At 43.3% G+C, this 26,079-nt stretch overlaps 1 protein-coding gene across 5 annotated transcripts in view; it reads left to right on the top strand.

Moving 5' to 3' along the window:
* Positions 1-26,079, top strand: part of MVB12B (multivesicular body subunit 12B) — a 103,698-nt gene that overhangs the window by 34,804 nt on the left and 42,815 nt on the right. For 4 of the 5 annotated variants that reach the window (XM_083423984.1, XM_083423983.1, XM_083423982.1 and 1 more), the window contains exon 7: positions 10,212-10,309. In XM_083423984.1, coding sequence (XP_083280110.1) covers positions 10,212-10,309 — 98 coding nt within the window. Of the gene's footprint in view, positions 1-10,211; positions 10,310-15,774; positions 16,511-26,079 lie in introns of those variants that run through there. The other variant, XM_083423985.1, reaches the window with a different exon arrangement.

The raw sequence follows: 26,079 nt of genomic DNA, 5'->3' as shown, positions 1-26,079 counted from the left end.
TGGGGGGCCCATGGACCCCCACTGACCGCTCGGGGACCCCCGCCACCCGCTCAGTCGAGTCCCATGCACCGCGCTAAACGGGTGCGGAGCAGAGTGGGGACCGCCTTCCGCGATGCTGGCCGGCTTCCCACTGGCTGCAGGAAGCTCCTGCAGCCAATGGGAAGCTGCGCACGCCTCCTCCATGCCAGAAGGATCGCTGGAAATAGTGTTTGCGCATGCGCACGCATACACACACTCTGGCCCACCGCGGCATCTGCGGGCCCATGAACCAGCCCAAGCCACAAAAACCCCTGCACTAGTAGCTATGGATAGCCTATTCCTGTAATAAATTTTCTGATCCTCCTTTAAAGCTATCCAAGTTGGTGGTCATCAATTCCTTCTATGGGAGCACATTCTAAAGCGTAGCTATGCTGGGCAAGGAAGTACTTTAAGAGCATAAAGAAAGCCAGCTGGATCAGGCCAATGACCCATCTGGTCCAGAATTCTGTTTTCACAGTAGCCAGCTAGATGGTTTTCAGCAGCTGATACTTGGAAGGTGTGGAGGCAGAGCATAGCCATCTTGGCAAGTAGCCATCATTAGCTTTCCCCATTTGTCTAATCCTCTAATGCCATCTAAGTTGGTGGCCATCACTGCCTCCGGCAAGAGAACGTTCCTCAGTTTAGCTATGTACTGCATAAAGAAGTACTTCCTTTTATCTGCCCTCTGTATTCAGCTGCCTTTGGATGTCCACAAGTTCTAGTGTTATAAGAGGAGAAAAACTTTCTCCATGCCATGCATCATTTTATAAACTTCGAACATACCACCTCTATGTTTTCTCTAAACTAAAAAAATCTAAAACGTTGCACTTTTCCTCATAGGGGGAAGATAATGTGTTGTGTGCATGCTTTTTCTAAACAGAATTAAATCACAAACTGGTGCAGAGATTCACGGAAGTGAACTTGCAACTAGGAGGGGAAATTATTAACTTGAAAGAACCAAAAATGGGCATATTTGCCGTTCTGTACCCAGACTTACCCTTGGCGTGCTTGGGATTCATTCCTGCAGTGCCTCTCTTGCTTTCCTTGAAGCGGTCTCCAAACAATCTGTCAGCTTCAAGCAAAGATGTCATTCCTTTCTCTCTGTGTTTGTGCATTCCTCCCCACCCCACCCCCCCAGTGGCAGATATAATTGTACTTAACATCCATGCAACAACAACAAAAAAGTTATCAGCTTGCGACAGACACTTTGGGAAATGGAACAGACTCCAATTGCAAAAAGATGTGTCGGCTGCGTTTCACGTCCCACTTGCCCAAGACTGGGGATTTTGGTCTCAACTTCCGCATGTTAATGTTGAATTTCGCCTCTCCTCTCTTCCCAGCTCTGATCCTTGAGTGCCAAATAGCTTTTGATCCTGTGGGTGTGTGAAACATGCTCATGCGATTGCTAGACATAATGTCAGAAAGATGGGTGCATTGCAGCACCTAACCAGTGTGTCAGGGTGGTGGGTCAGAGGTCAGGGACACAAGTACGTAAGAAGAACCCTGCTGGAACTTTGTTGGATTGGTCTCCCATAAATGTGTATAACAACAGCACCCATGGTCAGTGGACCCTCCAGGTTCATGGGCAGTCTACCTCCAAATGCCAGTTACTTGGCTTGGGGTAGGGAGGCACATAATATTGCAAATATTATGAATATAGGATGGTAAAGGTAAAGGGACCCCTGACCATTAGGTCCAGTCGTGGCCGACTCTGGGGTTGCGTTGCTCATCTCGCTTTATTGGCCGAAGGAGCCGGCGTACAGCTTCCGGGTCATGTGGCCAGCATGACTAAGCCACTTCTGGCGAACCAGAGCAGCGCACGGAAACGCCATTCACCTTCCCACCGGAGCGGTACCTATTTATCTACTTGCACTTTGATGTGCTTTCAAACTGCTAGGTTGGCAGGAGCAGGGACCGAGCAACGGGAGCTCACCCCGTCGCGGGGATTCAAACCGTCGACCTTCTGATCTGCAAGTCCTAGGCTCAGTGGTTTATTTTTATTTTTTTAAATATTTTTTTATTAATTTTTTCCACCATAATAACAAAAGCCACAAAGCAGAATAATACACAGAAACAAAAGAGGGAAAAAAGAAGAAGAAGAAAGAAAAGGAAAAAAGGGGGGAGGGAGGGGGAAAGGGGGGGGACAATAGACAAATAAACAATAATAACAAACTTAATTCTTCACAAATCCAACTTTTTAAACATCTTGATTGACTTCCTCAAATCCGTCCCTTCTGAGTTTCCTTGTAATTTAAAAGTAACAGCTTTCCAATATCATTATTAAACTAAAACAATTTCCAATTATAGTCATCTTACTCACTTTTCTTGACATTCTGAATCCCATTTATTTAATTATAACTTAATTTGTCCTAGGCCTATTTGTTTCTTTCAAGTAATTTCTAATTTTTTATATTACAATATTTGTTCAAATAGTCCTTGAATTTCCTCCAGTCCTCTTGAAACTCCTCTTCTTTCTGGTCGCGGGTTCTTCCAGTCAGGTCAGCTAGCTCCGAAAAGTCCATCATCTTCATCTGCCAATCTTCCACTGTTGGTAGTTCTTGTGTTTTCCAATTTTTAGCAAGTAATATTCGAGCGGCCGTTGTGGCATACAAAAATAATTTAACATCTTTCTTGGGCAATTCTAAACCTGTTATTCCAAGGAGAAAGGCCTCTGGTTTCTTAATAAATGTATATTTCAACATTTTTTTCAGTTCATTATAAATCTTCTCCCAGAAGTCTTTCACCTTGGGACAAGTCCACCACATATGGAAAAAAGTACCTTCTTTTTCTTTACATTTCCGACAAAGATTATCGCAGCTTAAAAATATATCTTCAAATCTGGCAGGGAAAAGCCCCCTCTTTCTTTTATACCTGTAAGTAATTTATATTTAATTCTAGGTTTTCCCCCCTGCCAGATAAATTTAGACAATACCTTCTGCCATTCTTTAAAACATTTGACATTATCGATGATTGGTAAAACTTGAAATAAGAACAACATCTTCGGCAATACATTCATCTTAACCACCGATATTCGGCCCATCAATGAGAGTTTTAGATTTGACCATACCTCAAGATCTCTCTTAATTTCATTCCATAATTTTTCATAGTCATCTTTGTAAAGATTCAAATTCTTTACCGATAAATTCACACTCAAATATTTAACTTTTTTCACTGAAACAAGGCCTGTCCTTTCAAAAAGGTTTTTTCTTTCCTCATTATCTAAGTTTTTTTCTAAAACTTTGGTTTTGCTCTTGTTTAATTTAAATCCTGCTACCTGCCCAAACTCTTGAATCAGCTCCAGTGCTTTCACTGCACTGGTTTCTGGATCTTGTAATGTTAAAACCAAATCATCAGCAAAGGCTTTTAATTTAAATTGCTTGGCTCCTACTACAATGCCTTTAACCTCCTCCTCTTTCCTCTTTCCTGTTTAACAAAACCTCCAGAACAGAAATAAATAGCAGAGGGGAAAGCGGGCACCCTTGCCTGGTTCCTTTCTCAATTCTGATTTCCTCTGAGACCACTTTATTAACTATGATTTTTGCTTTTTGTTCAAAATAGATTGCATTAATACCATTTAAAAATTCCTGGCCAACCTCAATTCTTTCTAGATTTTTCATCATAAATAACCAAGAAACATTATCAAAGGCCTTTTCAGTATCAATAAACATTAATATTGCTTTACAATTTCTTTCTATATCAATTATATTTCTAATGTTGTCTTTCATGTGTCTCCCAGGCAGAAATCCTGCCTGGTCCTTATGTATATAATTTGATAGAACCTTTTTTAATCTATTTGCCAAAATGTTTGCGAAGATTTTATAAAACACATTAAGTAATGAGATTGGTCTATAATTTTTTACATTGGATCTATTTTGATCTGTTTTGGGAATCAGAATTTTCCATTCTATTTCCTGGTTAATAATTTGAGAAAATTGAATCTGCAATGCTTTAATTTCTTTTGGAATCTGTTGACTCTTTGGCATCAATCTGAAACTTTTCTCTTTGTCTTTTATTTGAGACAGAATTTTCTCTTTTTTCTCATTCTGTATCTTTTTCCTTATCGAGTTCTGTTGTATGAGGAAACCTCTCATTACTGCCTTACTTGCATCCCAAATGACTCTTGTTTCAACCTCTGTGTTCATATTTAGTTCAAAATAGTCTTTTAGAGTCTTTTGGGCCTTACTAATCATCTGTTCATTCCTCAACAACTCATCATTCATCCTCCATCTAAAGGAACCTTGCAGGTATAATTTCATCAGTGGTTTAACCCACAGTGCCACCCGTGTCCCATATAGGATGGTACCTTATATCAACCCAGGCATTGCTCCATCTGGCTCAGTATTATCTACACTTACTGGCAGTGGTTTTTCAGGGTTTTGGGCAGCAGCTTTCCCCAGCCGTCCCCGGAGACAACAGGGATTGAGCTCAGGGCCTTCTACAAGCAAAGCAGGTGTTCTACCACTGAGCTATGGTCATTCTCCTCAAGTTCTTAATATGCTTATCAAACCCAGAATCTATGGAATGCAAGTATGGCTCATAAGCAACAGTCAAAGTAGATAATGCTTAATTGGATGGATGAGTTTCAAGCCTGGTCGAGGATATCTCCCCATGTCTCTGCTTTCAGGCAAAAGGCCTTAGATTAAACCCAAGATATTTCCAGTTAAAAGGGTAATGTAACAGACAATGGGGAAAGGGGGGTTTCTCTTTACTCATTACCTTGGAATGCCACTGCCCGACAAGAGAACGAAATACTGGGCAGAGGGGCAAGCAGCCAGACCTGTTAGCAGGGTTGGCTCCCTAGAACATCAGAAATACCATCTGGATCACATCAGTGGCCCATCTGGTGCAGCATCCTTTTCTCACCGTGGCCAGCTGGATATCCCAAATAGAAAGGATCTGAGCACAAGTAGGATCCCCATAAGTTGGATCTGAGCACAGTAGCACTCTTCCTCTTGCAATTCCCATCGAGTGGTATTTGGAAGCATTATGCCTCCAGCCGTGGAGAGAGAACAGAGCCCAGAGGCTGTTTCCAGAATGTTGTTTAACAGAACCCACACGATTTGCATCTTGCTTGGATGTCAAAGCACCTGAAGTGGTTCCAACTCAGTGGGTTTCGTCTGCAGACGAGGGTGAACTGGGGGGGGGGGTGTCATGTCTGAGGGAGCTGAGGGAGAAGCAGGGGAACTTAAGAGCAGCGTGAGCTTATATTTTAATGGGCTTCGATGAGAGTTTTAAACATTTACAAACGCTTTTAGCAGTTGGCCCTCCCTGCAGAACCCTGCCTGGACAAGAAACTTAAAACACGTTGATGTTGGCTTCAGTTTTGCAAAAGAAGGCATAAGCGTCTAACTCTGGTGGTCTGGCATTAGTGGCTCTTTTTCTTTCCAGTGTATTTTAAAAGCTTGACTTGACATTTGTCTGTGATTTGCCTTCCAAGGGGGCCTTCAAAAGCAATCAATGACACCTCATATAAGGAAACTGCCTTATATTGAGTGAGACCATTATTTTGCATTGCCATTTTCTGTTTTTATGTTGTGAACTGCCCTGTGATCTTCGGATTAAGGAAGGTATACGAATTTAAATAAATAAATGTGTTGATTGGCTGCAGGTCTCCAGGGTTTCAGCCCCAGCCCCACCTGAAGCTGCCAGGGATTGAACCTGGAGTGTTAGAGACGTTCAGTCATAATCCCAGCATCTGGATGATCACAGGTTCTCCATCCCTCCTTTAGATGATGTACATTCATTGTTAGATTTATTCATTTCTAAGCTACCCTTCAGTATTGCTTCTCACACAGCAACTAAGGTGTTGGTAAAATGATTTTGAAACTGAATTAAACATGGTTGTTGTGGTTTTTTTTTAAATGTCAGGGCAGAGGAAAGCATAAAATTATAGCAGCCAAATGTAATATTTGTTGTCGTTTAGTTGTGTCCGACTCTTCGTGACCCCATGGACCAGAGCACGCCAGGCACTCCTGTCTTCCACTGCCTCCCGCAGTTTGGTCACACTCATGCTGGTAGCTTCGAGGTCACTGTCTAACCATCTCCTCCTCTGTTGTCCCCTTCTCCTTGTGCCCTCCATCTTTCCCAGCATCAGGGTCTTTTCCAGGGAGTCTTCTCTTCTCATGTTGTGGCCAAAGTATTGGAGCCTCAGCTTCAGGATCAGTCCTTCCAGTGAGCACTCAGGGCTGATTTCCTTCAGAATGGATAGGTTTGATCTTCTTGCAGTCCATGGGACTAAGAGATTAAGAAGGTCTGTTTAAAACAGCTTGGTCAAATGAGGAGTCGTTTGCCTAATTCCAGCAAGAAATGACAGTAGGCAACAAGTGAGCACAGGGCATTAAAACTGAGAAGAACAGGCAGGTCGAAAATGTAGGTAAACATGAGGATCAGGAACTTAGAATCATAGAACTGTAGAGTTGGAAGGGACCTTGCTATGAATGAGGCAAGCAATGGAAAAAGCAATGTATTTTTTTAAAGAGAGGCGTTAGAAAGGGTGGAGACTGCTTCAGAATAGATTGGGATGTCAGCTTCCTGTGAGTAGATTTTATTCTTTGTTACTGGGAGGAAGTGGTGGCTTTCTCCTGAGTGTTTTTGCTCAGTCCTGAAAGGATGCTTCTGTCTCTTACCAGACCCCCATCTCTTTTGTGCCATTTTAATGCTGGCGGGGATGGAGGTGGGAGATTCTGGCTTTCCTGCATGTGCATGAGAAATGATAGTAACTGGCAGTGGCTCCTATTAATGAGAGCCTTCCTCTACCTCCCACCTCTCAGCATTACAGATTCTCCTGAAGTCTTAGTAATTACTGTTAATATCGTTCAGTGGCAACTTTTCACAGGAGCACCGTTGAATGGCTTAGTGCCTGCACACCGCACATGCAAATCGGCTCCTGTGCGCACCTAGTGATTTTGTATCCTCACTTCCGTCATGCCGTTTGCCGCAAGTGGAGTTGTAAGCATGTCATGCATCGCCTGTGCGTTCAGCAAGTGTGTCAAAACACAACTTCAATTAATTTGCTCTAATTATGGCTCCAGAGAGAGACTAGGGGCTGTATTGTTCCTCATTAAAAGACATTCTCCCTCCCCTCCCCCCTTCTTTCTTCCTCATCCGCAGTCTCCCACCGTCGCTTGCTCTTGTGTATCCCATACGGGGAGGATTTCTGAGCAAGAACACTGACTTGCATTTTAGGGACTGGGTAGATAGAGAAGGATTTGGTCTTTGAGAGGCTCCACAACTGCCCATTCAAGTGTTGCATCCAATTAGTGGAGGGAGCGGGAATACCGGGGTGGCCCTAAAATATCTATGGGGGAACTTCCAGCCCATGGGCCTAGTCTGGTGGGATATAAATCAAATATATCTGTATAGAAATGAAACTGTTGGTACCAGGGGAACCTCTCTTAGGAAGCGTTTTGGAGGTGGGAGGATAGCACAGCCTGACCCCACCTCTGATGTCAGAGGGGGAGTTGACTTGATGGTCTGAGAGAGCGGATAGGGAGACAGAGGGTAGAAGTAGCCAGAGTGGTGTCCTCCAGGTGATGGTATACTACAACTCCCAGCAACTCCTCAGCCAGCATGGCTAAGGGATGACGAGAGTTGTCGTCAGGCAACATCTGCGGGGCTACAGGTTTCCTTGTTCCTGATTGAGTGCTTTAAGAGTCAGTGTTTTGTTTTGTTGGTTATTATTATTATTATTATTATTATTATATAACATGATGAAATACTGTTCCAGGCAGCCCTAGGATGATTTGCTGGAGAAATGTTCTAAACTTACTTTAAGATGATGATGATGATTCTTATTTTTAAAAAACCCTGGAACTGATTTTAGATGTTTTTAATTGGAATTGTTTTTAGAATTTTTAAATCTGTGTTAGAGTGTCTGCTGTTTGCTTGTTTCATTCAAACAATACATCTGTTTTGCCACTCCGGGGGTCCTTTGGGAGGGTGCGTGGGTTAGAAATTCAATAAATAATAAATTATTTAATTTTTATGTTGGGCTTGCACTTGCTTATTGATTGATTGATTGCCTGCCCTTCACTCCAGGGTCCCAGGGCTGCTTACAGTAGTTAAAGCACAGTATCGAAAGCAGTTTAAAACAACTTACGAACAGAAAAATAAAGAGTCCTAAACAGATACACCTAAAGGGTCAAAAGCCAGGGTGTATATTATTTTTTTAAGGGCCCATCTTATTTTTGTGATGGCAGCCAGTGGTGAGCTTTCAATCCACGTGATGACACTGTGCCCATTAAAATCCTGTGATCATGCTAACAGTAGCAGGAATGGTTGAAAATGAAAAGGACCCCCACAGTACCCAATCAGGTTTCTCTTTCCCTCCCCCCACTCCGTCTGTGTGTCCGTCTTCATTTGAGTGTTCCACTTCTTCGTATAAGATCAGAGCCCCCACCACCACCACTCCCAATGCATTTCTAATAAGCCAACTTCAATGATTACTCCTCTTCTGTTTTTTATTTTTGCTAAATGCCTTCGCAGCCGCATCGGAATTAGCCCTGCGGTTTTGAACAGGCTCAGTGCAGCTTTTTGGCAGCTTCGATCAAAGGGATTTGGGGGTTTGAGTTGCGCCTGTTCTCTCCCTCCTCACGCACACCAGCCCCCCCCCCAATCTGCAATAATTTGATGAAGAACTTCGCCCTAATTAAATATTCAAATGCAGGGCCCGCGTCAATATGGCTTCCCGTTGGCTCGGAATGATGATTAATTGTATTCAAAACTCCGGCGGCCGCTGTTCATTTCAACTCTTCCATTGTTTCCAGATTGTTCCTCTCTCTGGCTTGCTGTTTCTCTCCTCCGCTCCACACCTCCATTCTCTCTCTCTCCCCCAACCTGCTTTTGTTCGGGTTGGGTGTGTGCGTGTCTGTGTTTCGGGATTGAAACTAGTAATTGATTTGCCATATGGTGCCAAGCTGCTCACATTTAACAATATGTGTTTAGGAACTTGGGGACTTTTATAAATTGGGCTGTTGTTGGTTTCTCGTGTGTGTGTGTGTAAGTGTAAGAGAGAGAGAGAGAATGTTCCACTTCTAATTTCCTGTCTATAGAATAAAATGACAAGCAGTTTTAAAGGCATAAGGAAAACACATTTCTGCTGTTGGCTTGCAGGGATAAATAAGTTTATATCCATCCTGGCTAACCAGTAACGCTTACTTAAAATAAGGTCCCATCTGTACTATACGTTTAAAGCAGTACCCTATCCTTATAAACATTCATGGCTCTCCCCTCCAAAGAATCCTGGGAACGGTAGTTTGTTAAAGGATGCTGAGAGTTGTTAGGAGCCCACCGTATTTCCCTCCCAGAGCTACAATTCCCAGAGTCCCCTGGGGAGAGGGATTGACTGTTAAACCACTCTGGGAATTGTAGCTCTGTGAAAGGAATAGGGTTCAGTTAAACATCAATACAGCATCGTTGGCTGGTTGAAAAAGAAAACAAAAAACATACTGCAAAAACCTATCGGAAGCAATACAGTTTTCAGAAGACATCTAAAAGAAGACAGGGACAATTCCTTCCTAATCTCTACTGGCAGGGGATTCCACAAGGAACCAGCCTGCCCCACTTAAGGCTCAGTTCCTAGTGAAGACCTGCGGAACCTCAGGAGTATGTAGAACCACCAAAACCATCAGATAATCCCGTTGATTGAGACGGAACATAAAGAATCGGACCAGAAATGTTTAGGGCTTTCTGAATGCAGTCTGCTCGCAGCTCATATACATTTAACTTGGGCGAATTCAGCTTTATGTGCTTGTTTGAAAAAAGGGGGAGGAAAGTCAGCAATCCAACCTGCCATTACACTCACCATGGGGAGAGCATTTGGAGATGCAGGGAAGAGTGTTCAGCAGGCTTGGGAGACTCTGTGTCCCCTTGGGAGAACACTTGGAGGTGAGGGGAAAGTGTGCTTTGGCCGTACGCAATTTGACTTGCATCCTGTCCCTGGAATGTAGCCCCCATGTAAGTTGAGAGTCGACAGTTCCTTGACCCTGACCCTAAAGGAAATCAGCAAAGTATTCAAAAGTTTGGGTGTGACCACCAAAAAACCTGTTTGCCCTACCACCCACCTGTTGACCTCCTAAGAGCAACAAGACCTTTGGAAGCCAATCTCAAGACTTAGACAGGTCATGCTTGGTTCTAGGACTCCTATTGCTGGCAACCTTGATCTTGTAACAACTTGTTTTGTTTTTGCTTGCTAGGCATATATCTCTGACACTTCCGGCCAGTTTTCGAGGGAAAGGGCATGGCACTCGACCAGACTTTGAGTACCAGCACTCCAATTTATATGCCATATCAGGTAAGACAAAGTGTTAGTTACTCGGGGTTTTTTTTTAAAAAAAAAACATGCTAGATAACTCAGAGCCATCTTTGACTGCCCAGGCAACTCAAACAGTCACCTGGTAGAGTCACTCTACCTTTATGACGAAGCTCAGAATCTGTTGCAATGCTGCAGAAGATGGGGTGTCATGCTCAGATGTTGTTCTCACACGTCTTAAAAGGATCCTCCATGTCGCTAGCAGAAGCTTCAAGTTGTCCGCAGAAGCAGGTGGTCTGATTGGGTGCTGGATGCAGGGCTCAGACATGGTTCTTATAAGTCTTAAAAGGAACTGCCCTGTGATCAGAAGCCTCAGTTGCCTGTAGCAGCCATTGGTTCAGTTGGGTGCTACAGTCCGTGGAAAAGTCCCATTCCAGCCTCATCTCTCTATGCTGCTGTCAGCTGCCCACTAGTCCTTCCCACTGATGGGCCACAGCAACTCGTGTTTAGAGCTGTACCAGCTGGAAGTCCATAGATTTCATATAGCAGTCATGACTAGGCGCTGTTTTAGACTTTCTACTATGGATTTGTCTAATCTGCTAATTGGCTATGCCGGGGCCGGGGAACCTTAGGCCCAGGGGCCAAATCCAGCCCTCCAGGATTCTCTGGCTCTCTGGACTCCTCCCAGGCAACACACCTCACTGGCCCTTCTCAACCCTTGTCCTTGAGTGCTTTTGTCCAGCTGGGATGATTCTTAACTTGTCCCAATGATTCATGTTGGAACCTCTGTTTAAAGCACTCTCCGCATCCCTGCCTGTTGTGGCAGCGAATTCCATAGCTTCATTATGCGCTGAATGAAGAAGGACACCATTTTATCTGACCTGCATCTTCCAACATTCACCACAATAAATACAGTAAATGCAAACCCAATGTAAAAGAACAGTATATCTCTGAATAAGAGATGCTTGGACAAACTAGTTTCTACACCTTCTTCATGAGCTTCCCAGGGTCATCTGGCTGCCCATGGGTAGAATCAAGAGTTTCTAGATGTGATGGAGTTGTAATCCAGCAAAGTGACCCATTGAATTTGCTGGGCCCTGCCAAGGGGAAACTGGGATTTATCTTTTACAAAGGGAAAGAAAGTAAGCTGTGAAATTCTGGCAGGGGAGTACTGTTGCACTGCAAGAAATGGAAAGAAAAAAAAGTGGGGGGGGGGAGGTGCTGTCAGCTGGTTTTCCTTCCTTGGCTTTTTCATGTGTTAATGGTGACTGGCACTTATAACAGAAGAACATGGCATTAACTCATGTACCTTAATGAAGGGGCTGATCAAATGGTAATCCTGGTAGGGTTTTGTTTTTGTTTTTACTCAAGCTGCCGCTGTAGGTTTCTTCCAGAGATGGAATGTAACGATCGCATAATTCATGTAGGTGTTCATTCCCCCCCCCCCCCATTTCCTCCCTTGTTACTCTGGTGTGGTCTTAATTGGTTTGGAAATGAGGAGAGCGGGAATGCTGCCCTGGCAATGATCCCGGATCAGGGAAGAAGGTTTGGGAGGATGTCAAAGAGATTTCCCTTCCCCACCTCCGTGGAAACCACAGCTCTGCTCAGTTTTGGACGGGCTTTTCTGCCTTGGGATGGCTTGGGAGGGAACCCGGCATTTCCATGAAGGAAATCGCAACTGCTTGGCTGGATCTGGCCCTGCATTATTTCTCCGACAGTGGACAGTCACAGGGACGTAGGAAGCTGCCTTATACTGAATCAGACCATTGGTCCACATTGCTCAGTGTTATCTACACCAGGGGTCAGCAAACCTTTTCAGCAGGGGCCGGTCCACTGTCCCTCAGACCTTGTGGGGGGTCCATACTATATTTGGGGAGGGGGAAATGAACGAATAACCCAGAGATGCGTTTTAAATAAAAGGACACATTCTACTCATGTAAAAACACGCAGATTCCCAGACCATCCGTGGGCTGGATTTAGAAGGCAATTGGGCCTGATCCAGCCCCTGGACCTTAGTTTGTTCACCCATGGTCTACACTGACTTCCAGCAGGGGATGTTCCCAGCCCTCCTTGGAGATGCCGGAGTTTGAACCCATCACCTTTTGCATCCAGAGCAGATGCTCTTACTGAGCTGCAGCCTTGCCCCAGAAGCCCACAACCAAGCATGAAGGCACTTCTTAAATTATGGGGGAAGTGAAAGTTGGGGTGGGGTGGTTACTAGAGTACCCAACCGCATTTCTGCCCCTCACTAATTTTATCCACACCACGTCCTCCTCCGTCTAGCCTTTTGAAAACAGTTGTGAACAGGGCCACCACAAAACAAAAGGGGTCTAGGACATCCCTCTCCTCCCCCACTGGTAATTTGAGCACTGCATAACAGTGATGCTATCCTGCTGCTTTCTCCTGGCGTTTGATTCTTCAGGGGTGGGGAGCATTTTTCGGGCTAAGGGATGGCATTCCTTTCCTGGCTCTCTTCCAAAGGCCATCTGCCAGTGGTGGGCGGAGCTAGAGGCAAAACCAGGAGGAACAAAGGATGTGAAACTTGCCCCATTGTACAGTAGGCTGGTTTCTACACACCACTCTATTCTCCACGCAGGCAAGCAGGAAGCGTCAGAATCCAGGGACACATTCCAGCCAGGCACAGGACACTCAAGGAGGATGTCAAAAGAGGGCCAGTGAGGGGTGTGTCCTTGCAGAGGGGGCGTGGCCTGGAGAGAGTTCCAAGTGTTGGGCAGAGAGGCTACACTAGACCCCACCAGGCCGGAGGTTCTCCTCCCCTGGAGTACTTGAAAGTGAACACAGGGTGTCATGGCTAGTAGCTGTCGGCAGATCTATCACTCCTGTGTCATCTACTCCATGCCTTTATAAGCGTTGCTTGCTGGTTCCTGAAGGCCATGCATGCTATTAAAAGACCCAGGGGGAAGCCCGGCTCCTGTGTTTTGTTTTAAGCCTGCTTTCTCCTATATGCATGGCCTCACCTGTACTTCCGTTTCTTGGTCACAATGAAGTGCGACAGACAACGGCGATAACTGGATTGAGAAGTCAGAAACCGGCTTAATTAGGTTATAGATACTGTTTCCGCCCACATACGATATGGCCCACGAGGCGTAATTAAAAGTGGTTGCTTGGACCACACATCTCAGGTTCTCTAAACCAGGAGGGCAAGCAGAGAGCGAGAGAGCAGCGAAATGACAGAGGCCAAGGAGGGATGTGTATTTACACAGGGGCAACAGATAATAAAGCATGGAAGTGAAGCAAAATCCTGAATGAAGTAGAAGTAGAAGGGGGGGGATTATTTATAATAATGGGAGTCAAACAGAAGGGGGAATAAGTCACTTTAAGGGTGCATAAATTTTTACGATGGCGCATAAACAGCCATAGCTTGTCTTGTCTCTCTCCCCGTCTGTCCCCGCCAATAACGAGGGACGGACGGCGCCGAACATAAAGGAGGAATATAATCAGGCAGAGGGAGGGGACGGATGGGAAGGCCTGGTGGATTGATCGCAGAGTGCATTTGTATATCCCAACGTAAAAGGTTGGAGGCTGACAGGTGGCCGGGTTTTTCCACTGTATAAAGCCATGTGGGGGCTGTCAGCCCCACGCAGGCGGCCTCGTTGCAATTGATGAATTGCCTGCTTTCTTGATTAAACCTTCCGTCACTTAAGAAACAATAAGCTCAGGCGTGGATGGGGGAGAGTGAGAGAGAGAGGGACACATCAAGAAGTGTGTGTGTGTGTGTGTGTGTGTGTGTGTGTGTGTGAGGGGTGGGAGTCTGTTTTACCTTTCTGCAGATGTTGGGCACAGAGTACAATGTGTATTATTAAAATGAATGTGGCATTTATATTGTCTTGTTTCTTTTGTGGGAGAGAGGGCCTGTAAATTATATGTTAATAATCAGATGGTAGGCCCTTTCCAAGAGAGCGAGAACTGAGGTCTTCAATCAGTTTAATTGGTAGATTAATCAACCAGAGCTTTGGTTGACTAATCAAAGGACTGAGGATTTATTTTTCTGTGGTTATGTTTGTGTATTTTGAAAACCAATACGCCTTTTTTTTGATACTGGTGTGTTACAGGATTAACTGTGTGTTACTGTAATGCTGAATGAAAAAAGAAATATACACAATGGCTTTTCTGCTAAGAATGCGTGGATTAGGTTTTCGTCATCATGTGCTTGCTTTGGTATGTGAAAAAGCCATCTATGATTAGATTTTGGAAATAAGGCAAGTGTGTTTAAATTTAAATCAATGTAGTTTGTTAAAAAGCAGAGTAATCTGCTAAAATATCCTTTCCTCAGTTGACAGCCTTCTTAGGCTTATAGCACAAAGCATTGTTGATTGTCGCTACAAGCAATGTGTGTGACTCTGCAACAGCAGTCGGCTGATTGGTTAGGGTTGTTGAATTTACCTGAGTTTCTGGTAGACTCTGAAGATCTACCTGCAAAATTCACTGTCTTTTTTTACACAAATCTACTGAAGGGCTTCGTTTCAGCCTCCATGTTTCGGTGGAAAAAGTTGGGAGGGTTGTGTTTTGTTGTTGTTTTGCTATTGTTAAACAATGCTAGCCAGAAACTGCTAATGATGCTTTATTGAGATTATTGCATTGTAGGGGGTTGGACTGGATGACCCTCAGGGTCCCAGCTCTACAATTCTATGATTCTATGAAATTGGGGGTTTTTTTAATCTGAATTCCTCAAGTGTGACAGTGTTCTTTGCTATAGCCTTTGAAACAAGGATGTTAAAGGGAAGGTGAGTCCTGAGTCAAAATTATCTGTATATTCAAACTATTTTAAATCATGAATTGTGCTCATATTTTAAAAGGCACAATCTGTGTAAATATCTGTTGGGTTGTAGCTAGTGTAGTGCTTCTTAGAGTAGACACTGTGAAATTGACTTTTAAGTTCATTAATTTCCATGGGTCTGTTCTGAGTAGAATATTCAGCACAGATAAAAGAAAGTACTTATTCACGCAGAACATAGTTCATCTGTGGAACTCACTCCCACAAGAGGCAGTGAAAGCTACCAACCACAGCTGGAGGCAGTAAGGCTTCTGAAAGCTAGTCGCTGGAAACCATAGGAGGGAGCGCTATTGTGCCCACATCCTGCTAGGGAGCTTCCTATAATGGGTATCTGGTTGGCCGCTGTGAGAACTGGATGCTGGACTTGATTGGCCATTGACCTAAGCCAGCAGGCTCTTGTAGTCCAATGCTATTATGTTAATTTATGTGGATACTATCCACTCTGCATGCACACAGGCTGTGCCTTTTAGAATAAGTGCATAACAGAATCCATGGTTTAAAATAGTTTGAGAGTATTTGTTGTTCTTTTGTCTCTGCTGTGGTTGTTTTAATAACTGCATCTGGTTTTTATGGTCTGCAGACCAAATAGAGTAGTACTGCAAAAAACAACCCCTCAGAAGTCTATTACTAGATCCAGGTATGTTTAATCTCTCTCTCTCTCTCTCTCTCTCTCTCTCTCTCTCTCTCTCCCCCCCCCCCCTCCAATTTGCGGAATACAAAAAGACACGTCCTTCTTTCCTCCTGTCTTAAATTTTGGCATGGTAGAAAATGGAGGAAAGTGGTGGAAATGAAAGAAAGAATAGCTATTCAGTAGTTTGTCATCCTGACCATTGAGTTGCATTAACAATAAAATAATGAATTAGACTTATGTCTATAAGCAAGTTCCAGCCATGGTTAAGCATAGGCACAGGCAAACTCCAGCCCTCCAGATGTTTGGGACTACAATTCCCATCATCCCTAGCTAACAGGACCAGTGGTCAGGGATGATGGGAATTGTCGTCCCAAACAACTGGAGGGCCGGAGTTTGCCTATGCCTGGAAGCATATTTTATTTCAGTGGTTGAGATGCTGGTATACTAAATTATCCAACTAATATTGAAAGTAGCCTTATTTTTGGCTACCTCATGCTCTTTATTTTTAAATAAATATCAATTCATAGTGTGTGTTATTTTAATAAAAGCAATGTACAGTAACAGAAAAATCAAAGGAGCTCATTATAACATTTGTAGTTAATTTGAAGTACAGTATGCTTAATCCTAATTCTTTCTGCGCAATTGATTACAATGGGACTTAGGTGTTCTGTTCAGCTGGCCACTGGATCACATCCTTTGAAAGATGTCAAATTGAGGAGTGCAAATATTCCATCAAAAGTTTGTGCTAAACGGATCAGCCTTTTAACACCTTGGCAGCTTTTGCAGTGAAGTTAATAAACAGCTTGTTTCAGGACAATATGTTAATGGTCCCCAAAGGGAAGAAGATTGGTCTGGCTTCCAAAAAAATGGGGGGGGGGAGAGGAATTTGGCTGCAAGCAAAAGCCGTTTCAGTTGCAAGATGTTTCTTCTCTACAAACTCAAATGGACACACAAGCTTTCAGAAAGTTTTACAAATGAATCGTGCATTACAGACAAATCGGTTGCAGATGTTTTTTTCTGGTACTTTTTTCTGTCGGACTCAACACTTCTAACTATGTTAGCTTAACCATTTAAATTGCCCTTACTTGGTCTCAGTGATGCCCTCATTTAGCCAAATCTAATAGACTTTCTGGTGTTGTGACATATCACCCTGTGTAGTGCAAGGATGGGGACTGTGACTCTTATCAGTGTTGCTGGACTCCAACTCCCATAATCCCTGAGCATTGGGCATAGTGGCTGGAACTGATTGGTGTTGGCATCTAGCAACATCTAGAGGGCTACAAGTTCCCCATCCTTGACATAGCCTGCAGGGTTCTAAATCCATTTGGAAAATCTATGTATGTAGATCAGACAGTCAGACCTTCCCAAGCCCAGCATGGATAGCATGGGGGAGAGGCATAGGAACATAAGAAGAGCTCAAGTTGGCAGGAGTGCCAACTTGAATAAAATATCGGGGCCTCAGGTAAACGCTACCCTGCATGATTGATCACAAGATACAACACACACTATTTGAATGGCAATGCTCATTCACTTTGGGGGGAGCCCAGCCCCTCAAATATTTTATGGAGAGAGTGCTGAAGGAACCTCAGCCACTAGGAGTTGGCTGCTATGGATCCACAACAGGGCCATTTCAGTGGTGGTTCCCTGGTAGTGGAATGCCCACCCAAAAGAAGTGCACCTGTCTCCATCTTTCAAGAGGGATTTGAAAACATTCCTGCTTATCCAGGCATTTGGTGGCTGAAGAAGACTATTCCTGGCAGCCCCAAGATCACTAGATGGAAGGAAGTTTTTAAGCACTCTTACAACATTTCTTAAAACTGGAACTGATTTTTATATGTTTTCCAGTTGTAATTGTTTTTAGAATCAGTTTTAGAATGTATGCTTTGTTTTAAATCGTACATTTGGGGGGGGGGGGGCTCAATAGGCAGTAAGCAATAGCTCAGGATCCTCTTCTCACAGTCACCAACCAGATGGGAAGATTGCAGGCAGGGCAGGAGCACAACAGCCCTCTTGCATTCCTCAGCAGCAGGTCTCCAGAGCCATAGTGCCTCTGATGCTGGAGGGGTCTATTGCCATCATGACCAAGTAGCCATTGACAGCCTTATCATCCATGAATTGTGTGTAAACCTTTTTTTAAAAAAAATCTGTCCAGATTTGGTGGCCATCACTATAAGTTGTGATAGCATATATTTAGCTGTGACTTTTTGCATTGCAGGGAGTTGGACTGGATGACCTTTGGGACATTTTCCAAGTCTGTGATTCTGTATTATGTGGGCTAAATTATGCAAGTACTTCATTTTTATCCATCCTGGCTCCCAGTGTTCAGTTTCACTGGTTGATCTTGGGTTCTAGTATTCTGAGAAAGGGATAAACACCTTAAACTAATTTCTTTTTCTCATCCTGACCTGCCTTTATAGACTGTGAGAAGAATGAAGTGTGGGTTTTTTGGAGGGGGAAAGAACTGGATACACTACCTGAGCTCTGTAGGTGAAGGGAATGGGTTATTCTGGCTCCCTGGTTTTTAGCCTCAGATTCCCAGAAAATGTAGCTCAGAGGAGAATACAGGTCCCCAACAACCCTCAGCACCCTTAACAAACTCCAGTTCCCTTTTTTTGGGGGGGGGGAAGCAAAGTCTGTTTAAAATGGTATCATAGCACTTTAAATGTGTGACTGTGGCCCATTGACTCAATGCTGATTGATTGCTGGATAGCAAACTTTGCATCATCTGCCATACCTAGAGCCCTTTTGAAGGCTCTGTTCTGGTTTGAGCCAGCTTCGACCCCTCTTTTGAAGGCTTCTTGCTGATTTGAGCCAACTCAGACCCCCGTTTTGAAGGCTTCCTACCGGTTTGTATCCATCTGTGCTTCTATATTGTCCCCAGGGAGTTGTTGACTTTAAAACAAAAGAGAGTGGCAAAGCTGAAGATGAACATCTTGGCTGCCTTCACTGTAAAGAACATTAGGTCCCATAGATTAGACTTGAGATGGAACAGATCTGTCAGCTCGCTGAAAAGGAGCTCATTATTCCGCAGATTTGTCTCCCCATTGTCTACAAGACAATGAATGATGCCAGCCTGAGATCCTTTGTTATCTAGAGAGCTGGGTTTTTTCCCCTCTTCCCCTCACCCCCCCCCTTCCTCCTACATGCCTGGGTTGTTTTATGGCATCAAAGATCTAGCGATCCACCGATAACATGGCATTCTCAGTTCTGCGTGAGACACCGATAATTTGACAGCCGCGCCTTCTGCTTCGTTTCATGTCTTGCACCAGGACTTCCAGGCCTTACTCCATCAGGCAGTGCCTTGACATTGTATGTGCATAGCTGTGTTGTATCCCCATTCCAGAGCTTGAAATAGATACATAGGTGGCTTACAAGACCCTTAACCAGCAATGTTTGGGCAAGCAAGTTGGGGTGAATGGACCCGAGGAATGAAGGAGCAGTCATCATCCTGCATCATTGTCACCATAAGGTATGAACATAATATAAGAGCCTGCTGGATCTTATGAAGCTTCGTTCTACTGAATCAGATCATTGGTCTGTCTCACTCAGTATTGTCGTCACCATCCTTTCTCAACCTTGAGTCCCCAGATGTTGTTGAACTTCAACTCCCATCATCCTTACCTAGCAGGACCAGAGGTCAGGGATGATGGGAGTTGTAGTCCAACAACATCTGGGGACCCAAGGTCTATACTTCTTCAGGGTTTCAGGACATTTTAGCCTCACACAGAGATGCAGGGTATTGAACCTGGGACCTTCTGCATGCAAAGCAGATGCTCTAACCACTGAGCTATGGTCCTGGATGACATTTTTAGTTCATATTCAGTCTCTTAGCCACTATGCTTCTCTAGCTCTCACATGAAGTTGCTTTTGGCCTCCAGGTGCTGGTCCCTTCAGTAGGTTGCTCTTTGGACTACGCAGCAATGACTCTTCTGGAGAGGTCCTGCTACCACTTGCTCTGCTGCTCCTTTTCTATAGGGCATGGCCATTGCTCAGTGATAGGAAATGATGCTTTGCATATTATAGCTTCAAGTTTCATCTCTGGGAAGGATTCCTGACTGAATCCTAGTGGAGTCACTGCCAGTCAGTGTGGACACTAATGAGTTATACGAACCAGTGGTCTGATCATTTCCTATGAAGTGGAATATCACAGGTATCACGTGGCAAAATATTTGTGCCAACTGCGATAGATTTCCTACTAATGATGGGGAAATGTCTGAACGTGTTTAGTTGGTTGTCATTATTTAAGTTACTGTAATTCATGGGGGTGATTTTGTTTTATACAGTCATACCTTGGGTTACAGACACTTCAGGTTGCGGTTTTTTGGGTTACGGACCACCAAAACCCGGAAGTACTGGAACGGGTTATTTCCGGGTTTCGGCAGTTGTGCATGTGCAGAAGCGCTGAATCGCAACCCACGCATGTGCAGACGCGCCGCTGCAGGTTGCGAACACTGCGGGTTGCGAACGTGCATCCCGCATGGATCACGTTCACAACCCAAGCGTCCACTGTAATTTGCTGATAGCTTATTATCTTAAAATACTTAGGATACCAGATATGACATGGAATCTTGGATTCTGTTACTTTGCTTTTAATTGAAGTTTGAAATGTTATAGGATGGCAATGTGATTTTGTTGTTGTTGCATATTTTTGTCAATTTTGTGAACTTTTTTGAGTACAGTAATCTAGAACAGCAGTGTACAAATTAAAAATGAAATGAAGAAAGCAACTCCTACTCTTGTTACTACATACATAATTTCAACAGACGTGATAAGTACCTTCATATCACAGACTTCCAACCTGTATGTTGTAATCAGAAAAAGGATCTTGGGAGGAACAAATGTGGTATGGTGGTTAGAGGGTCAGACTCTCTAGACCTACAAGATCAGGATTCGAACCCTCATTCATCTATGAAGCCCACTGGGTGACCTTAGGCCAGTCAGTCTCTCAGCCTAATGTACTTCTCTGGGTTGTTGTGGGGATTAAATGAAGAGGAGGACATGCATGTAAACTCCATGGAGGAAAGGTGGGATATAACTAATAGTAATAGATAATAATTTACATTTTTCCTCTTTTTTGTCCTATCACCATGTGCATTTATAAAACATAAACCAAACTTTGGAAAGAAGCACCTTGGCCAGAGCACTATCGGAAGATGAGGTCCAAATTTCAAGATAGCAGTTGGCGTGGAAAATAAAGCCTCCAGCCAATGGTTTGGTAACAGCTTTGTCTCAAGCCTGGGTCTGTTGAAGTACTTTGGCGTTGATTAATGAGCTCTGGTGGCAGCTTGAATAGAAAAAATGTCCTTTCGCCATTTGCTTTGAAAAGGCAGAATGGCTGAAACCTCCAATTCTCTTGCAGAGAGAGGGCGGGAAATTTCATCCCATGTTGCCAAAAAAATGCCTAGTACTCCCCTCCATGATAACTTTGTGCTCTTCAATGTGCGTTAACAGAAATAAAATAAAACCCTGTATCATTTCTTTGTAGGCGATGAGAACATTTTAATCAGGGCTTAGCCATTTATTTTTCACAGAAAAACTATTGTTTTGATCCATCTCTTCCCCCTCCACCCCTCTCCTCACTTTTCAAAGATAATTAAATAGTTCACTAAGCACAGTGTGGTGGCGCCTTTATTAACATAGGTAATTTTGAAAGGAGGATAAAGAAAAAGAGATGCCATTGTTTTAATTTGCAGCGAAAAGAATTGCTTTCAGCTTCTTCTTGGAAGGAACATTAGGAGGTTTGGGCAGTTGTTGCTGCAGTGTTTGTCTGATGTTTGGGCCTGAGGGTCTGTTGCCAATGTTAGGCCTACTCTGAGTAGGCCCGGTCAGATTACTAGGCATGACTAGTGTAGGTCCACTGATTACTGTGGTAAAATAGAAATGATTTCTGAGTAAAAGAAAACCTTAAGGATCATTCATGGCAGGATAAAAGTCTGTGATTTTATCAGGACAAGTTATTTGTTGTTTACTGTTATAACAATTGTTTTCTCAAAATTCATCTTCTGTGCCATGAAAATAAATAAAACAGTATTTTTTTTAAAGCTTCCCTGCCGCACTAAATGTTGGTGCCCCATTTGCTATGGAGAGAGTGGAGAGGTCATTTTGGTTTTTCAGGAGGTGTAGGAGGGTCACAATGACTTCTCCATTTTCTTCATTCAGCCCACCTCTCTCACACAAATGCACACAGTAGGATTCTTCCAAAGAATGATGCTGTGTGATGATTTCACTTCCTTCTGAAGGAATGGGGAGGAATTGTACTTGTCAGCCATTTGGTTTGGTTTTGGTTTGGTTTTTTTAAAGGTCCTATCACAAATTCTGAAAAGATGTGTGTGTATGTATATATGTGTATATCTATCTATCTATCTATCTATATGTATAATAAAATCTATACACCACTACTGTATTTTAAAAAATCTTACATTAAAACATAGAAAAGTTAAAATACTAAAGCAGATTAAAAATTACCTCAGCTTTCTAAGCATCTGGGTAGACAAGAATGTTTTTAGCAGGTGCCAAAAAGAGACCTGGATGATCTCAGTAGGCAAGGAGTTCCAAAGTACAGGCACTACAACACTAAACGGCTGAGTTCTTACAAATGCTGTTATGTGGCACCTATAACAGTGTGTTGTGCTGATCGAAGTGGTTGAGTGGGCACATGTAGGAGAAGGCAGTCTCATAGCTAAACTTGACTTGGTCCCAATATGTTAAGGGCATTATATGCTAATAGTAACAACTTGAACTTGGCCCAAATCGGCGACCAGTACCAATTTCTGAGCACAGGTGTTATTTACATTCCACACCAACTGCAAGTTCCCAGATCAAGCACAAGGGAAGCGCCACATAGAGCATATCACAGTCTTGAAGTACCCAGTACATGAACTACTGTGGCTCCATTTTCTTGGGTGGTGTTCATGGCTCATTTGCTTTCTTTCTAAATAACATATTTGCTATTGCTGCCTCTCATGCCAGAACTCTTCCTAGTAAGTCACCATTTTCTCCTCATATGTGCCCCCAGAATGGCAAAGCATTGTGAGGATCAATGCTGATTGTGACATAACATCATTCAGTTTCTGTTTTACCAAGTGGGATGTTTTCTTGAGAGGGAGGGGAGAATTAATTTCTGTGTTGATTAGTTCTGCTCTGTTTGATGGTTTAACAACTTTATGCTGTGTTAGTGATTTTTATTGTACACCACCATTATAATAGGGGTGGCCCTCTCAACAGGCCTCTATTTCTATTGGGATTAATGGTGTTTAAGAGTCTTTTGCTATTCGGCAAATAAGCAGAATAGAATAATTGTGTGAATGATTTGGGATGGGGGAACTTGGGGGGCCAGGTAGTCACATTCAGGAGTTTCAGATGCAAACCAAAGCACATCTGGAGTTCCAGATTTAGGAATATATACCGAATTTTACACAAATGTGGTAAATTTTTAAGACATATTCCTTTAGAATGTCAAGTGTGTATACCCGTGCACACATTTTGATTTGGTTTCTGCACATTAAAGCTTTGACATGGAGGGAAACTACTTTAAATCTTAATTTAAATATGGGAACCTTTGGCCCTCCTGTTTTTTGCCAAACTTCAACTCCCATCAGCACTGGTAATAATGGCCAAGAGACAGAGATATGGGAGAAGTAGGTCAGCAATATCTGGGGGCCAAAGTTTCCCCTCACCTGTCTTAACTACTATGTCTTGGCAGATTTTAAATATGTTACCAAGTATCAATATACTTTTTTTTTTGTGCACTGGGGTCCCCCCCCAAAAAAAATCCTCATTTCAGGCTATGATTGCAAATGCTGGAAAAAGAATTGATGTTGGAGAATGTCAGTTAATTTTTTTGCAAGTCTGCTTGAGCAACAGGGAATATCCTTGAGAAGCTCTTCTCCTTCTTCCGAGTTATTGAGTGCTTTAATTTGCACTGTGCACAATCCTATGTTCTTTTTTAGAAAAGAAAGAAAAGAAAAGAAACCCCCCTGCAGGATTGACTTTAGTTGCCCATGGCCATCAGATGACATTACGTCTGTTAGGCGTTCTTTCGTGGTTTCAGCAGGGCCAGCTTCATGAGTGGATTACAAGGCTCTGTCAACATAGGAAGCTGTTTTGTTCAGAGCCAGACCATTGATCCAACCAGCTCAGGATTGCCTTCATGGATTGGCAGCAGCAGTAGCTCTGGGATTTCAGACAGGGATACCCCAGAAATTGAACCCTTGGACCATCTGCATGCAAAGCAGGTGCTCTACCATTGAGCTTATGCCCTTTCACTGCTGCATTCCACTTTGCTGCTACCTAGAGAAAAACTGCTTAGCATGGGCAGGAGGTGTAAATTTATTGAGAGCCAAACCCTTTCCTGAGATGTTCAGCCCGGCCTTGCCCCAGTGTTTCTTAAAATGAGAGCTGATAAAGCAGAGAACCTGATCATGAGAACATAGAAATAGCCGGCAGCATCAGAGCAAAGGCCCATCTAAGTCCAGCATCCTGCTTTCACAGTAGGCAACCAGATACCTTAATCTGGAGCCCAGAAGCCAGATCTGAGTGCAGCTGTGCTCACCTGCGATTCCCATGAGCATACTGAGGCATGCCATATTCAGAGGCATACTACTGCCTCCGACAGTGGAGAGCATGGCCATTGGGGCTAGTAGGAGGCTTGTAATTCAGGCAATCCCCCTTCAGGCCTTTGTGGCTTTGGTAGAGGGGCAAGCTGAATAATGGAGTTTATGTACATAAGCACCCCTGCTTGTCTGTTTACTTTTACCCTCCTGTATCCAGGCTGAACACATGAAGAAGACTGAAAGGTTAGGAGTGAGGAGTGTCAATTTCGCATTCAATTTAGTTGATTCTCAGCCAGAAACCGCTTCAAGTTTCAGCATCCCCTTCTTCCAGTACAATGCACTGCTAATCACACATGCTTATGCGCATCATGTACTAGTTATGGTAGGAGTCGCCTGCCTTTATCAGGAATCTGCAGTGTATTTGTTTTGCTTGTACATGCCCCGTCGTTTTAATTTTTTTAATAGGAAGCTGCTGCAGCGTTTGGATATTTAAACAGTTATTAAAGGAATGACAATTAACCGATTGCCGACAGAGATTTCCTTGAGTGGGGGGGGGGGGACGCCTCCCCGAAAATGGAGTACAGTTTGCAAAAAGTATCGCGGTGGAGTAATGACAATGAATTTTGATTTCCCGGAACTGATATTAGACTCCTTATTAAACTATGTACATCTGCTTTTAATTTAGTCCAAATAATTGGAAAATGCAATGAAGCTTTCCAATTAAAGCGGGGGCTTTATGCTGTTTAATAATACCCCCATAATATTATAGCTTATGAAGTGACAGGTGAGTTGGGTGAATGAATGAATAAAACATAAATGCGGCAATAAGGGACAGGAGAACGGGAGACAGTTGCAGGGGATTTTAAATGCTCAATGTAATTTGCATATATTAATCTCCTCTTTTCAGCCTTATCAAGCATTCTTCAGTATTTGAAGTTAAAATAGCGTTGACAGGCGAGAGCACGCTTAGTTTTTTCGAGGATTTATTACTTGTATAATTTCTGATCTTTAATAAGCAGATATGACTGATCCTCATAGTTCTATAGAAATCGTTTAATTGTTCCAGATGGCGTGTACTGATTATGCAAAATTACTTTTCACACAGTTTTTTTCACCCCCTCTTTCGGTGCTTGTATATGATATGTGTGATGGAGTTCGGAGTAAAATTTTAAAAAAAAATTATAGCAGCCTTATCGTGCTGTTTTATGGTGTGTTAAAACACACACACACATTCAGTTGAATTTAATCTACTGAATTACATTGGCCAACAGCTATTATAATGTAACAGAGAGATCTTTTTTCTTTTTCCACTTGGAGGCTTGATGAAGAATAATATAACACATTCACTATTGTTCATTACAATATCACACACACACACACACACACACACAGAGCATTTCTAGAGAGAGAGAAGCCTATGGCTGATGAAAAATGCATAACGCATAATTTGTGCACTTAGATAAAATGCAAAGGAATTGTTCTCTTCGTTTTTGGAGAGCAGATCCACGTGCAGAACAAATGAAATAACCTTGTTGTGACTGCTTTCCTCTCATCAAGAATGATTTTCTTTTAATGATCAGGGTGGCAAATTGTATTTTAATTTTTAGATCACTGGCACGGGCTGTGTCCTGTTGACAGGTGTCACCGCCATCCTCCTTCATGGCTCGTCTAATTCGGATATCTCAATGGTCCCTTTTTTGTAATTGAAAAGGCATTTTGTAGTAGAGAGTGGTGGCTGCAATTCAGTCTCTTTAAAAAGCTCCCCCACCTCATGCTATGTGTGTGCAAATGTGGTTGTGGGAAGTCCTAGTTGAGAATATATGAGCTTACACTG

This window comes from Podarcis tiliguerta (genome assembly GCF_965153285.1).
Source record: "Podarcis tiliguerta genome assembly, chromosome: Z".
NCBI classification, from domain to species: domain Eukaryota; kingdom Metazoa; phylum Chordata; class Lepidosauria; order Squamata; family Lacertidae; genus Podarcis; species Podarcis tiliguerta.
The sequence above is the reverse complement of the archived record's forward strand: the minus strand, read 5'-3'. Positions and strand labels throughout refer to the sequence as shown.